Consider the following 13886-nt stretch of genomic DNA (forward strand, 5'->3'; position numbering starts at 1 on the left):
ATCCATGGGGATGTGGATACTGCTGATGAATACCTTAACCTAGAAGTGACCTCTTGTTGATAATATATAATAATACTTCTACTTATGTTTCTGGCATGAATCAATTGAATTGTTTCAGATGTTTAAGAAAAAGAAACAAATATTGTTTTGTCAGTATATCTTCAAAAAATAAAACCATCATTTCCACTAATTCCACTGTTATGATGGATTTCTTTTTGGACTTGTAAGGGAGAGGAGCTGGCACTGTGCGTTCCTTAGGGTCTTTGCTCATGAACATTTCATGAGTTGGAAAATGTACACTTAAGAATGTCCTTGGCTTTTACTTTCAGAGTCAATATCATTAGGAAATGAATATTTTAGGGAAAAGGAAATAATGATAACATAGAGCTTTTGATAGAAGCTTTATACTTAAGCTTGTGCATTTCTATTATTGTTTACTATTAAATGGCTAGTTATTCTTTATCTTTGATGAAAATAATTACTGTTGAGTTGTTTAAATTTCCTATTCTAAGAAGTTTAATTTTATTTAAATCATCTAATCTAAATATTTTCATTTCAGTCTGTTCATACAAGAGAAAAATGAGGTTTCTTTATTTCTGTTAATAAAGCAACAAATTTTGATCAAGTAACTATCACACTGGTTTGTTCTAATGATGTTGCCACAGCTCAAATACTTCTTTTGGAATGAAAGTAATCAGTGAACAACAGATGATAAAATGTGCCTGGACTCCTTTCTGACAAGAAAAAATTTTCTTCTGAAATTAAATTTGTACTTGAATAGGATGGAATAAAAATAACAGCATTCTGACAGCTTTTGTTTCCTCTTTAGACAAGCTGAGAATCTGGGACTTTGGTTAGATGGAATATAGATTTCAACTGTGATCCATTGGCAGTGTGTTTTAATATATAATGTATATCTATAATGTTATACATGATATATAATATGTGCCATATAGCAATATGCAACAGGCAAGATATGCTATATAATATATAATTAATATAAGATATAATTTTATATATATAAATTTTTATATTTATTTTATATATATAAATTATTTTATATATATAAATTATATATATAAATTTTTATATATATAATTTATATAAATATATAATATGTATCATATAACTTAAAGCACACACATTCAAGTCCTCGATTTGTTTAAAAATGATTTAAAGCAGCTAATGTTCTTGCAGGAATAACTGGGGTTTTTTTTTGGCATATAGACTTCAGTATATTTGAAAACAGGTTTGCCATCTTTAACATTTGAGGTGTTAAATGTGAATAAATTAAAATTATAACCAATTAATGCCATAATACTTGTCTGGTCCATTGATTAATAAGCCTGATTTATTTTGTTAGTTTCAGAGAACTTCCTTGCACAGAATTAGGCTTCTAAAAATTTTTTATCGTTTGTTTTTCATTGATTACTTAAATACCTAAGTATTAGCAATGAAATTTGTACTGTATTCTTATACTGCATCCTACTTTAGGGTTGAGAGATTTTTGTAACTATTTTCTCATTTTATGGAGAATAAGAAAATGGTGACCTTTAGAGAAAAAGTGGTGTTGCTTAGAAGGAAATGACCAGCATAGATAGCCTGCCCACCATGAGAAACAATATTAGCTACTAACTTACGGTAAATGTTACAGCATGGTGATGTGAGAAATATTAAATGGACATGCCTCTTTCCACTTCCCTTGGTTATTAACCGAGAAAAAATGATTTTGATATGCTGGTCAAGTTGCAAAGTATTTTGAATCCTATGAGATGGAGCCCCTAATTCGTAGACATGTGACGGATAGTAATGCTTACCAAATATTCCATGTATCTGTCTCATTTCTCAGCCCCTGTTCAGTTAGATAGAGCCATGTGGTTGGTTCTGCCAATTAAACGTAATATGTGTTACTTTTGGCCTGAGCATTGAAAAACGCTTGAGCAAACTTCTAGCTACTCCTCTTCCCCTGACCTGTGAATGCAGGAGGAGAGATGTTCCTGATGGTACAGCTGTAAGACAGTGGTATCATTCACAACATGGATCCCTGAGTGACTTTATGCAGCAGACCTTCCTCTGACCTATCCAGGAATGATTCTGTCATTGATAAATAAACTTGTTTGTTATGGGAGATTAGAGTAGTGTGTTACCTGGGTATAGCCTAGTCTTCTAGATTATATAATACAATTAAATACAATAATATTAAATATTGCTGTACCTCAAAATGAATTTTAGGATTTATGCCATTAAAAATGATTAAACCATTTTTTATTTATTTTGATAGCTTCAGATGGATCTGTTCCACTTCCTTTACGATTTGTTCCTCTGAGTCCTGGACGCTACCCTTGTAAAATTTTGTTGACATCAAGGTATGATGTGCGTGTCTATTATGTTGAAGGTGTGGTGAATGAAGAACATCCAGAGGCCAGATTTGAATTTGAAACACCAGCATTTGAAGCCCTTACCCAGAATATTCCAATAGTAAGGACAGACTTTTTTTTATTTTCTTCATTCCCATTGCCACTGTCTCAATTAAAGTCCTCCAAACCTCTCGTCTTGAACTATTACCCATTTCTAATTGCATTATCTGCTGCCATTTGTTTCTCCATATTGAGGTCAGAGTTTTATTCCTGAATATAAATGTTATCATGTTACTCACCTGATTAATCACTTCTGCTGGATCCCTTTGCTTAAAAAATTAACTCCAACTTCCTTAACCTATTATCAAATTCCTACTCAAAAGCCTTGCCTCCTGACTCCACCAAGCAGAGTTATGGTCTCTCAGATCACTCTGCTCCAAATTCAGTTGTGATCTTAACATTTGATTAAGGTGGGTTCATAGGCACTAAGAACAATGATTGACTATAGCTTGGCTATCTATTAGAGTGATAATACAGCGTAGAAGGTAATATAATTGTAAGGAATTTTGAATTTTTTAGACTGAGAAATTGTTTTTTGTTTGTTTAATTATTAAATGTATAACATAAGTCTGCTCAAAGGACAAAAATTTGTTCTGAGATATGTAAGCTTTGCCATCTGAGCAATCTACCAATTAGAACACTTTTTATTGCCCATAATTAGGAGTATAATGTGTAACTCCAAGACCATTTTATTGTTTTAACAGTAATTAGTAAGTCAAACAAAGGAATATTCCTTTAGATATTAAATAATTCATGGCTCAACTTATTAGGCAATGCTCTTATATGACATTAAAAGGGTATATAGTCATCCTTGTGCATTATGTTCATGTTTTTCATAGTTGTTATTAACAAATATGACTTTCAAATGGTGATTCTTAAGAAATACAACTAAAAATACAATATATAATTTTATTAAAAGTACCAAGAATTAATATGTAATTCAACTTCATCAACATCATCCCCCTGATATTTTTTTACCTTTTTTTTCATGCTTTAGAATAATAAAACAAAGAAGGAATGGAAATGTCAAGTTACTATAGAAGGAGAATGGTTTTATGGACCTTCTATTTTGTATGTTGGATCAGGTGAAACTGTGCAGTATCCTCTCACATTCAAACCTGTTTTGGAATGTGAGATTATGGTATGAACTCATTAATTTTTTTCCCCAGTATTAATATATCAGTAAACCAATGTATGATATTAACCTATGTAACTTATGATAAGTCTTTTTTCAGAAAAGTTCTGTTTTCCATGAATTTGATCATTAGCGATTACTCTGCTTGAAACTTTAATACATGTTTTGACTTGAGGGATAAATATTCTGAAAGTCACAGTGCCATTGGCTGCCAATACTTACATCCAGATTATTTTTACATAACACGTTTAACAAAGTAAAATCATTACCTCTTTTGTTTTTATTCATTAAGGAAGTTGGTACTTCGGAAAATATTTTAAGACATATTTCTTTGACGAGGATGTAAACATGCATATAATTGCTATGTATAATAATGCCTATATAAATTCTGTAATTTAAAGAAAGTAAAGAGAAATAAAGAGCTTTTTACAGGAAATTCAGTAGAAGTATTTATACATAAAAGGGAAAAGTCAATGGCTAACGCCTCGTTGAAAGCTCATTTCATTAATCAGATTCAAGAACAGTAGGATAACAGAAGTTGTTTGGCATCCAACAATGACTCCTATAGAGCTGAAATTTGGCTGATTTGTCACAGGGCAAACTTATTCTACACAATGAAGTAGATGGTATGGAGCATGTCTTTGAAATAAAAGGGATTGGAAGAAAACCCCTGGCCTTGGAACACATCACTGTAGAGTGTCAAGTGGGGAGCGTAACAAATAAACCCATAATGGTGCCCAATTATACAAAGACCATCCTAACATTTAAGGTAAGATTTTTTTTTTTTTTAGTATAAAAGTATTTTCCAAAGGAGTATATTGAATTATATGAAATTTTAAAAACATTGCCTTTTACTTAACTAGGCGAAGCAATGTCACAGAAGGAGATGTTTAGAATTTTTTTAATTAGCCCAACAGCTATTAAATTTCATTTCAGTTATAAAGTTGAATTAGCCGCAAACAAGTTTTATATCTAAGTATTAGTATATAATCATAAAACTCATTAAAATCTACTTATTTGAGTCATGTGTATTTTTAACTTGAAGAAAATATACGTGATAATAAAAAGTATTTTCAAAAAAATTTGTAAACAGCTTTTAAAATTTTTGATGTGAAATCTGTAGGCAGAAAATTTCAAAAGTGTATCCTATCATTTACCAGTGTGAGTAATAATGAGAATGGGAAGAAGTACATAACTATTTACATCTTTATCCCATCCTAAAATAAAGTTTTCCACTCTCCACTCCCATAGTTGTCTAAAAATTGTGTGCCTAATAGAATCCTCAAGAGAAGCTTCAAATATCTATCCATCATAGGTGCCTGAATTCAGAGGGTACTGCAGAAGTTTAGAAATTCTCTGGGTTTGCCCCCTGCTTTTTTTTGTGTGTGTGGTAATCTTGAAAAATATGTGCTTTGGTTTTCTTCTTCTTTCCTTACTGGATTGCAAATGGAGTGAATATTGTGAATGAAAAATCTCACCTTGTCATTCCTCTGCTAAAACTCTTCAGTGTCATCTCTTACCTTCAGGATCGAGTCCATACTCCCTGGAGTGCCTTTCACTGTTCTTCAAAAGCTTATCTGCTCAGCTTCCTCTCTTGCCATTCTTGGCTCCAGCAACAGTTAGGCTTATATACAGTATTTCCTTTTACTACTATCTGGAAATCTCTGCCCAACTCCCTATCTTCCATTTCTCTGTATCTGTCTGACTCCTTTTCATTCTTTAGGGCAAGTTTAGATGCCACTTTTCTAAGAATCCCTCCCTATTCCCATAAACCTCAATTAGATGTCTTTCATGTGCTTCCACAGCTTTTTTTTCCTGTCCCACCATCATACATTCTACATCATATTGCTATCACCTGTTTATTATTCTCCACCGGATTATAAACTGTGAGAAAATGGGCATGCCTCTCTTATCCACATTTTTATACCTAGCATAAATCATAGTGTTGAGCACATAATAGTTTTTCAAGGAAGATTTGTTTAATGAACAGATACGAACATAATGGGTGGTATGTAAAATGAAGGAAGGAAGGAAAGAAAAAAGAAAAAAAAAACCATGACTACTTGGATTTACTATAAATAAGGAAAAATCATTTTTCCCCCCATTCCCTTTCCCCTCCCAGAATTTACTATGAATAAGGCATCCTGTCTTAAGAGTTTGATGAAAACAAATTAAAGAAAAAACAGTAATTTAATAATGTTGGTTATTTCATTTTGTTGTTATGGCAGAGATGATGTCTATAGGTTTTTAAATTTTATTCTTCAGAATCAATGCATTTTTTAAAAATGTAAGCTGTTAAAAATAATAATTATACTATATTAACTATATTTACCTAAGTAAATGTAGAAGTTGTTGGGGAAGAGGGAGAATCCCCCTCCGCCCTTTAACTTAAGGTTCTTATGGCTGGCCAAATAATTAAAAGACAGGTTAGCAGGAGAAAAGAATACCAAGTTTAATAACATGTATACATGGAAGAAACCAGGGAAACTGAGTTTCTCAACACAATGGCAGAGATTCTCATCTTAAATACTATCTTCAGCTAACAACAAAGGAGAATGTTGAGGGTAGGGGGAGTCAGTTATGGGAGATTACCAGAAAAGCACAGTAAACAAGAGTATGGTTATTATGCAGATTTAAGGCCTCACCTTCCAGATTGATAAGTTTCTAGAAATGAGGTCATCCCCCTCTTCCCAGTACAGAGAGAGAGATACCTTTACAAATGGAGATTTCCCTTATAAATGTAAATGTTTGTCTGGCAACTCTTTTCAGGGCCACCTAGAGAATGTGACCGGGAAGAGACAGAAATTTTGATAAGAGGGGCTTGGTGCCTTTCCTATTGTAACGTCTATTTTACATTATATTACAGCCATCATATGGTATTGGCTCCTTCCTGGAACAGGTCTTCTATGTTAAATTCTTTAGGCAGTTTGCGGGAGGTCAAATGTCCGTTAGAGAAAATAATCAAGGTAAAGAGACGTATTTCAGGGTGGCTAATTTTGACCTCCCACAAAGTGAAATTCTATTCATAACAAAATTGTTCTCACAAGCAATAATAGTTGAAATCCATATTTCTATCATTTTAATATATGAATAAAACTGAGTAATCTGATTATTTTACTTTTAGAGTACAAATTTTCAGTGAGGCCTTTTCTGTAAAGACGTTACCTATTAAATTAATTTAATGTTATTTCATTAAAATATTAATAAAACTGTTCATGTGTTCCAGGCCTTCCTAATATTTCTATATTTCTATATTTAAATAGTTCCAACAATTAGAACAGAAACATATTTAAGAGTTAAGAAATATTTGTTCCTAGAGATAATTATCAATAGATAAAGTGTCACCTTTTCTAATTTGAAAATTACCATTATTTTTAATCAACACATCCTAATGAGTATTACCAATTTGCTATTTATTTTCATTCATAATATTTAGTTTCTTGCTTGTATTTCAATGGAAATTTTATTGAGAAACAACTGAGATGCTGCTAAGGAGAAAGGCTAGGCTGAGAATCTTTGCTTTATAGTTTCAGCTTTCATCATATACTTGCTGTGGGACCACTGAAATGCTTCTGATTTTCCATCTTCATTCCTTGATCTGTAAAATGGAGTTTACCTCTATGCATTCAAGGCCAATTCACATTCTTTTGGCATCTCTCTCTTTTAATATCTTTCTCTGTGTTGGATTGTTTTCCTTAATCTATAGTCTCAAATTTTTCCATATAAGAGAAAACTTGTCTCTAACAATGGTCCTTCTTCAACTGTTATCCTTTTTATTTTTCATGATTGCTAAACTTCTTGAAAAAGCAGTATTTACGTGATTACTTCTTATTTCATGGCAGTCCATTGGTAGCTCCTCTACTCTGTTCAAACTGCTTCCACAAAGATCACCTATGACTTTTGGTCAAGAAAAATCAGTTATTTTCTCAAGTTATCTGCCTGAGAACTCCTGTAGTGTTTGTGTTACTGCCCAGCGTGGGGCCTTCTCTTTGCCGCAAGACGTGCTAATAGTCAGGAGGCAAGGTGGTAGGAGAAAAAGGACTTTTTTACTACAGCTTGCTAGCAAGAGGGAAGATGGCTGACTCATGTCCAAAAGAACCATCTTAAGGGGGCATGAAATCTTATAGCGGTTATATAGGCCATTGTGTTATTGAGAAGGGGGTTAGGAATGTTGACCTTTTGGTATTACAGACTGGGAGTGCCACACCAGATCTTTCAGTCTTCACTGAAGATGGCCATCAGCATAGATTCTCTGTTCGGGGGTCATTCATCACATTCCTAAAGAACTCAAAAAAACGAAGTTATCATCTTATCGCAGCTGGGAGGTACACGCACCAGCAGGGGTCGTAAAATCTACAAAGCAGTTAGATCTCCTGGAGGGTGCATATCCAGCTGGGTTAGTTTGTCAGAGGTCATTCAAAGTTATGATAGAGTTTTTCTTTTCTACAATATGGCTTCCCTTATGTCAACCTTGTCTTGAGCTGGTATCAAATGGCGCTGTTGATCTGCCTTCTTAACACTCTTCATCATTTATTTTATATCCTTCTATATTTCTCATTTCCCTGCCATTTCTTGATTATTACTTATCTGGTACTTTTATTCCTCTAACATTCTGATTCAATTTATTTATTTATTTGTTTTCATTTATTTTTATTTTCATTTATTTTATTTATTTCCATCTTCCAAAGCATTCTTATATCTGTACAACATCCCGCTTGGCAGTTTCTTGGCTTCAAACTCTCGTCTAGGTAAGAGTGCCAAATCCACACTTTTACTCAGGGTAGGTGCTAGCTTCACCCTCTCATTTTCAACTGCTTGCTGTACACCTCCACTTTGACAATCTGCTAACAAGTCAAATTCTATGTTCTTTTCATATCTTTTCCTTGTTCTTTTTTTTATTGTTGCTAGTAGTCATTTTTAAGATGCTTTGTATTTTAAAAAAAGCCTTTAACATATATATTATCTTATTTCTACAAGAATATTTTGCAATAGACGGTTGGAACTTCCTTAAAATGAAAGAGAAAATAAAAAATCAGAGAACATAATTGAAATACAGGTAAATGCTGTTGCATTTTATCAAAGTGACAAAGTAGTAGAAAATAGTTATGCAATAAGGAAAACAGGAGATGTAGAACTTCCAGAATGGTGGAACAAGGAGTTTCATAAATCTATTCCTCCTTAAAAGCAATAAAAACATTGGCAAAAATTGTCAAACTGAAATTTTTCAGATTTTGAAATTAAACGGATTTACAATCTGAGGAGTATTTAGTCAAGAAAAACTCTGAATCTTGGTAAGAATGGGGTGGTTTGTGGCATTTTGAATTGGCCTATTTCTATTCCCCCCTCCTGAGCTCCTCAGTCTTACAACCATGGTAGCTATGAAAACCAGCAACCTGGCAAATAAAGGAAGAAGCAGACTGAGTGTAAATCTCCTCATAATTCTCATCCCTGGTACATGTCACAGTTTGACCATTCTGCTAGTGGGGTTTCTAGCAGGACCCCACTAGCAAGGTGTTGTCATTATTTGACTCGTCTAAGATCTTGCTCTGACGGAAAGAGCCTATCCTCATACATGTGCCAAAAATATTCAGTAGTTATAGTTTAATGTTGCAGTTGCCTGAGGCTGCAATAACAGTTGTGGCCAACAAGAGTTTGGCCAAAAACTTGAAAGGATGATCTAGGGAATGAGATGTCCTGAGGGGATTTTAAAAGCTCTGAGGTATCCCTGGGGAACAATCAAGCCACATGCATATGCAGAGTTGTGTATGTCCCCAGGAAAGACCTGAAAGGGTGCCAGTTTTTTCATCTCTGGCTGACACACAGGCACTGTATGAGCTGTAAATTAAGGCTAAGGCAGAGTTGTAAACTACCTGAGTGCTGAAGGTATGCCTCAACACATATACAGTGCTCCTTGACAAAGGGTAGACGATTTATTGTTTCGAGGCATTTAAAAAAACCTGTGACAGATTATTGCTGACCGCTAAGCTCTCTAAGCAGGGACTTCAGTGAATGCAGAATTTACAGATTTAGTCTAGAAAAGTCACTGAACCAACAAAGAACAAACAACAAAAACAAACCATGAGGAGGTAATGATCTGATTTTAAAAATGGCTACATTACCTTATATAAAATGTACATTTTTCAGGGCCAGCCCGGTGGCGCAAGCGGTTAAGTGCGCGTGCTCCGCTGCGGCGGCCCAGGGTTCGCCGGTTCAGATCCCTGGCGTGCACCAATGCACTGCTTGGCGAGCCATGCTGTGGCGGCGTCCCATATAAAGTGAAGGAAGATGGGCACCGATGTTAGCCCAGGGCCAGTCTTTCTCAGCAAAAAAAGAGGAGGATTGGCAAGTGTTAGCACAGGGCTGATCTCCTCACAAAAATGAATAAATAAATAAAATGTACATTTTTCAGCAATAGCTACAAAATTATGAAACAAAAAAACAGGAAAGTGTGGCCCATACACAGGAAAATAAGCTGTCACTAGAAGCTGTCTCCGAAGGGGCCCACATGTTGGATTACGAGACAAAGACTTTAAACAAGCCTTTGTAAATATGTTCAATGAACTAAAAGAAATCTTGTCTGAAGAATTAATGAAAAATTTCAATAAACAGATAATATCAATAAATATATAGAAATTATAAAAAAGTAAATTCTGGAGTTGAAAAGTACAATAAAAGAAAGGAGTCATTCACTCTGTGGGCTCAAAATATTTTCTACTTTTCCTTGGTATTTCTTCTTTGATGTATTGGTTATTTAGGACTATATTGTTTTAAATACCACCTATTTAAGGATTTCCCAAATTTCTCTCCATTTTTGATTTCTAGTTCTGTTGTCAAAAATAAAAAACCATACTGCATATGATTCCATCCCTCTTAAATTTACTGAGACTTCTTTTATGTCCTAAGACATGGTCTATCCTGGAGAATATTCCATATGTGCTTGAGACATGCTGAAAGGTATCCATGAAAATTCCACAACTAACATCATACATAATGGTAAAACATTGAATGATTATCCATACTGTCAGGAACAAGACAAGGATTTCCACTCTTGTCACTTCTATTCGGCATTGTACTGGAGGTACTAGCTAGTGCAATTAGTTAAGAACAAGAAATAAAAGGCATCCACATTGAAAAGGCAGAAATCATACAATCTCTATTTACAGATATCCTGATCTTATAAATAGAAAATTATAAGGAATCCACTCAGTATACTATCAAAACTAATAAGTGAGTTCAGAAGCTTTGCCGGATACAACATCAATATACAAAAAGCAATCATTTCTATACACTAGCAGGGAACAATCCAAAATGAAATTAATAATCATTTACAATAGCATCAAAAAGAATAAAATGCTTATAAACAACTTGGACAAAAGAAGGGCAAAACTTGTGCACTGAAAACTACAAAATATTATTGAAGGAAATTAAAGAAATTCCAAATAAATAGAAAGACATCCCATGCTCATGGATCAGAAGACTTAGTATTGTTATGATGGCAGTATTACCCAAATTGATAAACAGATTCAACACAACATCTGTCAAAATCCCAACTGACTTTTTTGCAGAATTTGACAAGGTAATCCTAAAATTCATATAGAAATGCAAGAGACACAGAACAGCCAAAGCAATCTCATGAAATAAGAAAAAAATTGGATGACTCACACTTCCTGCTTTTAAAACTTTGTACAGAACCTTAACTACAAAAGTATAATATTAAAGAAAATGTACTGGCATAAGGCAGACATGTAGATGAATGGAATAGAATAGAATGTCTAGAAATAAACTGGAATAGAATAGAATGTCTAGAAATAAACCCTTATAATAATGGTCAGTCAATTTTTGGCAGGGATACCAAGAGAATTCAATGAGACAGAATAGTCTTTTTAAAAAAATGGTTCTTAGACAACTGTATAGTCACATACAAAAGAATGAATTTGGACCCTCTAACTCGTACCATGTGCAAAAGTAAACTCAAAATCAATCATAGACCAAAATTTAATAGCTAAAACTATAAAAATCATAAAGGAAAGCAGAAGAGTAAATCTTCATGACCTTAGGTTAGGCAATTATTTTTTAGATATGACAGCAAAAGCACAAGTAACAAAACAATAAATAAAAGTAAGTAAATTGCACTTAAAAGTTAAAATGTTTGTGCTTCAAATGACGCCTTGAAGAAAGTAAAAAAAAATCCACAGAATGAGAGAAAATATCCACATGCCATATATCTAAGGGCCTTGTTTCTAGAATATATAAAGATATCTTACAACTCAATAATAAAATGACAACAGTTTTTAAAATGTGCAAAGGGTTTGAATAGACATTTTCCCAAGGAGGATATGCAAATGAACAATAAGCACATGAAAAGATACTCAACATTACTAGTCATTAGAGAAATGCAAATCAAAATCACAATGAGGTGCCACTTCACACTCACTAGGATGGCTGTAATCAAAATGACAGACAATAAAAACTTTGAGAGAAGATGTAGAGAAATAGGAACCATCATGCGTTGTTGGTGAGAGAGAAAAATGGTGCAGCCATTTTGGAAAACAGTTTTGGAAAGCAATAACTTAAAAGGTTAAGTATTGATGGTGCTCAGGGCAAGCTGCCCCAGGAAGCACCACTCTGGTATGCGGATTCTTTCGAGCTGAAGACAGTAAGGATATTTGACCTCCCCCACTAACTGCCTAGAGAATCTGGCATGGTGGCTCATTCCTGGAACAGATCTTCTATCATGATGGCTATAAAGATAATGTAAAATAGATGTTGCAATGGGAGGGGCACCAAGCCCCTTTTATCAAAAAACTCTATCTCCCCCTGACCAAATTATCAATAGATGACCCTGAAAAGAATTGTCCTTCTGCCCTCTGAAGTCCCGGCCACTACCCACCCCCAACACGTTCCTTCGCCTTTAGCTGCAATACTTAAGAAAGCAGCTTAGACAGAGGGACGAGTTGCTCATTTCTGAGCTTCTCCCATGTATACATGTTATTAAACTTGGTATTATTTTCTCCTGCTAACCTGTCTTGTTGATTATTTGGCCAGCCAGAAGAACCTTAAGGGAAAGGGCAGAGGGAGGTTCTCCCTCTTCCCCCTACAGTATCAAGTTAGCATATGCCCTAGCAGTTCCACTCCTAGATATATGTTCATAAGAAATTAAAACCTATGTTCACTCAAAGGTGTGTACATGTTTTTATAGCAGCATTGTTCATAATAGACAAAAGTAGAAACAACCCAAATTTCCATCAACTTATGAATGGATATACAAAATGTGGCATATCATACAATTTAGTATCATTCATCAATAAAAAGAAGTGATGTACTGATATATACCACAACATAGATGAATCTTGAAAACTTTGTGCTTAAGTGAAAAAAGCCAGTCACAAAAGACCACATATTTTCCTTTCTAGGAATTGTTCAGAATAGGCAAATCTATAGAGACACAAAGTAGATTAATGTTTGCCTGGGCAGTACAGCATGGCGAGGTGTAAGCACTCAGTAAGCTGAAAGTTGAATTAAACCAGAGTTGTGGTCAAATGCTGCTTAAATATTCTTTATATGCTATATTAATATTGATGTAGAAATCCATTGAAATGGTTCATCTTTTGTACATCAAATTGCATAAAGAAAATTGTGTGTGGCCTATAAAAGATATTCAGATTGTCTAAGCATCAATGATCTTGGTACAAGTAGCAACAGAAAATAAATATTGTCCTTTTTTGTAAGAATCATTTCATTTGTTCTGTTTTTTCATAGATCTAGTCGCAGCTTTTTGTTTTACTGTATGTAGTGTTTTTCTGATTTACTTTTCATTTAAAAGTGAACAGTTTTCATGGAAGTATTTAAATTAACTTTTAGTTTTTTCTGTGCTTTAGCTTGTTACACTGATTTCATGTAAATATTGACATCATATAATTCTTGTTTTTGAATTCTCTTTTCTAGGTGTCTTCAGATCTTCCAATAGTGTGGGGCAGTCCACATATCACCATAGACCCTGATAATGCAGTCTCATATAGTTTGTACGTGAGTCCTTGGAAACGTGGTGTATTCAAAGGTAACAAAACCATTCATAAAATATTATTAACTACCACACTAGGACAGATATATGATGATAAGAAATAAAAATGTAATTTACATTTCCTCTTTCTAATAAATGACCCAGAGGGAAACTTGGTTTTCCATTTCAGTCATTAGCTTTCTAAATAATCAGAGCTTTGGGGCATACATTTTATGCCTAGTACTATACTCTCTTGGCCATTTATTTGAACTTATTTGTGGGACAAATTCCTAGAAGTAGAAATATTTAATTATGGGTATTTACGTTTAAAATT

The 13886-nt window shown here is 34.0% G+C and overlaps 1 protein-coding gene across 1 annotated transcript in view; it reads left to right on the top strand.

Annotated features, from left to right (window-relative positions):
* The window catches only part of CFAP47 (cilia and flagella associated protein 47), a 533305-nt gene that overhangs the window by 322266 nt on the left and 197153 nt on the right, over positions 1-13886 (top strand). The window contains exons 46-49 of the mRNA XM_058535621.1: positions 2282-2478; positions 3415-3558; positions 4148-4321; positions 13498-13609. Coding sequence (XP_058391604.1) covers positions 2282-2478; positions 3415-3558; positions 4148-4321; positions 13498-13609 — 627 coding nt within the window. The remainder of the gene's footprint in view (positions 1-2281; positions 2479-3414; positions 3559-4147; positions 4322-13497; positions 13610-13886) is intronic.

The sequence above is a fragment of the Diceros bicornis genome, chromosome X (assembly GCF_020826845.1).
Source record: "Diceros bicornis minor isolate mBicDic1 chromosome X, mDicBic1.mat.cur, whole genome shotgun sequence".
Lineage (NCBI taxonomy): Eukaryota > Metazoa > Chordata > Mammalia > Perissodactyla > Rhinocerotidae > Diceros > Diceros bicornis.